The 3,557-nt window shown below is 32.3% G+C and overlaps 1 protein-coding gene across 1 annotated transcript; it reads right to left on the reverse strand.

The window, feature by feature from the left end:
• Nucleotides 1-1,540: 1,540 nt before the first annotated feature.
• On the reverse strand, nt 1,541-3,273 carry LOC112509031 (CASP-like protein 4D1). The gene is made up of 3 exons (XM_025113902.1): nt 3,128-3,273; nt 2,910-3,045; nt 1,541-1,828 (listed from the first exon to the last, which is right to left on the reverse strand). The coding sequence occupies exons 1-3, from the start codon at nt 3,271-3,273 to the stop codon at nt 1,541-1,543; spliced, it is 570 nt and encodes a 189-aa protein (XP_024969670.1).
• Between the last annotated feature and the right edge of the window lie 284 nt (nt 3,274-3,557).

The raw sequence follows: 3,557 nt of genomic DNA on the forward strand, positions 1-3,557 counted from the left end.
GTTTATCGCACAACATTGTGCGATACTTGAGGTTTATCGCACGACACTTGGTGCGATATAAAGTGATTTATTGGTGTGCAATAACTGACTTTTTTGATTGACAATTGACTTATTCAATCTGCAATAGTTGACTTCTGAGGGTTGACTTTTTGTTCTAAGTTTGACTTTTCAAAGTTTGGATTATTTCAAATCATTTTGTTTACGATCACTTCAAGTACATGACATTGTCTTCATATTTTGGTGCTTTCAAGAACTGATTTGGATTACCAATTATGCAGTTGATCGACATACCTATATGTTAATATCAGGTTATTAAATAAGCGTTAAAACACAAATCAAACTTACTTTGCTAAGAATTCTCTAGGGATAACCTTTTTGCTTCACAGTTGGGTTGCAATAACTCTATTGCTTGTTCTTCTGAATTAGAAGTCAAAAACCCATCGTCCCTTGCTTCACTAGTATGCACTGCTCCAATCAATGTCAAAATCACCATTAAACACTTGAATGTCGATGTTAGACTAAACGTGTTGCATTGCTACTTCTGGACCATCATCTTCGATATCAATTATTGGATTCTTCATTGCTTGGTCTGTGGTATCTTCAACATCAATAAATCTCCTTCATCATTGCAAGGATTATGATCAACTGAAGAAAGCATAAAACCAAAGCCTTCTACTGTTTCTTCAAACAAACACACACCTTCTAAGTTTAATTGGTTAAAGAAATTCATATAACTAGAGAAAAAAATTGCATATATTCTTTGATCCCTTTAATTTTGGATATGATTAATGTAATATAAATCCCAAAATAACACCCTGAATCAAAAATTACTAATCAACCCTTAATTAAATAAATAAATATTTAAAAGTAATTAATTAATCTATGTGGTCAATAAACGATCTCACGGATCTCACAAAAAAAAGAGTATTTAAATAATTAAACTCGTATATATAATATGCACATACATATGCAAATTTGCATATCAAGTCAAGTTTTTAACTGATGTCTTGATTTCGTCGTGAATGGTGATCCACAATGTTTGATCACGTTATGTTTAACAAGTCACTTTATTTAAAATATTTCGTCAATATAAACCTTTAATATGTTTTTACAATTCAATTTGTGGTTGGTGTACTTATTTTATGTAACATAGTAAAGCATTTTTACGAATTGTTTTTATTATATTTGAACACCCAATTCTGTAACAAAATATTTTCAGTGATAATCGTCTCTTTTCGTCAAAACCAAAGACATTAAACGTAACAATAATGACAAGCAATCACTTATATTCTATTTAGTTTTAACCAAATTATAATAATTAAAAAAATTATAATACGAATAACTATTCAAAAAACATATATATTGCGACAAGTCGTTTATTGATTTAATATAAATACATTAATCCATGCATTCGTATTAACGGTTGTGGTAAATCTTTTACGAAGAAATGTAATAGCTTTTATTCCATTTATAGAAAAATTTACAAATTGGTTAATTGTTGCATTTATTTGGCGAATCATAACAAAAGATGGAACCCATTTTAACGGAAGAAGTTTCTACTCCGGGGTCGATTGAGGGATGAAAGAATAGAGATCACCACCATGAAACCGAAACCAACAGCTAGGAGAATCGTAGCGATGATCCCACGATCAAGAAACTTGTCTGTTTTGGACTTGAATTCATAAAGATTGATCCCCAGGTCTACATTTGAATTTAATGCCTCAAATATGAATGCAATTAGAGCAACTACATCATCTATAATGATCTTCAACTCCATCGATGCAGCGATGCCAGCACCAACGGCAGATGCCAATAAGTAGCTGACTAACTGCAAAATTTCCGATGCACCATGGCGTTAGCGATCATGAGTATGTGTGTATTTTTCATTCTGAAATAATTTGCCTACTTAAAAAGTGATTGTTAGGGATTTTACACAAAAGTTCGTCTTTTACAATACCAATACATCGATGTCAACACTGCAACAAAACTGGTCTTTTAGCACACATCCGTTCCTAATAAAAAAAATGAATGCACTACAACAAATTTGAGTTTATAGGAAAAGCAAAATAAAATATTGTATTAGCTTTTGTATAGAAAGCTTTTGAGAGTGTCATATGAGTACATCTTTATATAGGACATGACTTGTTTTTATAAGATATCTTTTCGAACAATATCGTATAAAAATGTTATTTGGATAACTAATTTTATTTCAAGAGTATCTTAAAAAGTTTGATAAAACTCACAAAACGTTACATAAACTTAATTTAATACCTTTACATATAACGTACAATCGTTTATTTCCATAAACTTAAATCCTATAAAAGTGTCTATTATGACACTCAAGACAATGGTGCCCAAGACACCAATCTCGTTGTAATTATGGGACTTTAATTTTATAGGACCGAAACTAAATGTTTTATCGTAAGCTGGGATTAATCGGCTCGTATAACGGGTTGGATATCCAGGTTAATAAAAAAAAGTTGCTAAAACAAAATTAGACGACCTAACAAGTTCTATCTACGATATTAGGCAACCTAATAGAACTAAAAAAAATATAATTGTTTTATTTTGCTTTTTATAATATGACATTTTTTAAGGTATCGTGTTTATAAAATGCTAGGAGATTTTTCACAAGTTTCATAAAAAAGTTAATATGATGATTTACTTTTTGTGTCATGTTAGTTGTCTTCTTGATAGAACTTGTTAGGTGGTGTCACTTCGTTCTAACGATTTATTCTAACCCCTTTGAGAAAGAACACAAGTTTTTTCTTATTAGTATTCTAATAAAACACTCTAAGGACAGTTAGTAGTGTATTGCTCTCTGTAACATATAAACCTCATGACATAGAAGGCGTCTTCAGCAACATTGTGACATTGCATTCGAAAGCAAGACGTATATCGGTACGTACCTTATCTGCATAAAAGTCAAATTCTGGGAGACATGAATGGCGAATCAACCTCTTGCCCGTGCACGCATAATATACAGCAAAAGGAATTTGAATCAACAAGTAGAAAACACCGATGACAGCCGTTGCAAAAACAAACCTATCATAAATTAACAGAAATTTTAGCCTCATTGATGATGATTAAACGCATATATCGAGCCGTGAAGTAACTAATTAATTACCTGTAAGTCTTGAGATCCTTCCAAGAAGTCTTGGAACCATCAATCTTGTAAGTGTTGAGAAACATGTAGACAGCAGAAGCAGCTAAAAGCAAAAGTGTGAGGATTCTCAGCACCAGGGTGGAGTATGCTACAACTTTCACTGCCATTGCTAAAGCAACGTACCCAGAGATATGTCAATGGTATACTAGCTTATGATGTTATTCTGATCATGGGTGTCTAGTAGCTATATACACACACACACACACATATATATATATATATATGTGTGTGTGTGTATACAACCATTGCATGCATACAAACTACAAAAGAACACTTGGTCATGTGTAGGTGTTTTCAGTGTGTTAGTTTTGTCTCAAATAGTCATGCAATCGGCCTAATGACATATGATGGTTTCGTTCTCTTGTTGAGTCAGGAGGGAAGCTGCCGCCTG

The sequence above is a fragment of the Cynara cardunculus genome (assembly GCF_001531365.2).
Source record: "Cynara cardunculus var. scolymus isolate 2C chromosome LG 3, CcrdV1, whole genome shotgun sequence".
Taxonomy (NCBI): Eukaryota; Viridiplantae; Streptophyta; class Magnoliopsida; order Asterales; family Asteraceae; genus Cynara; species Cynara cardunculus.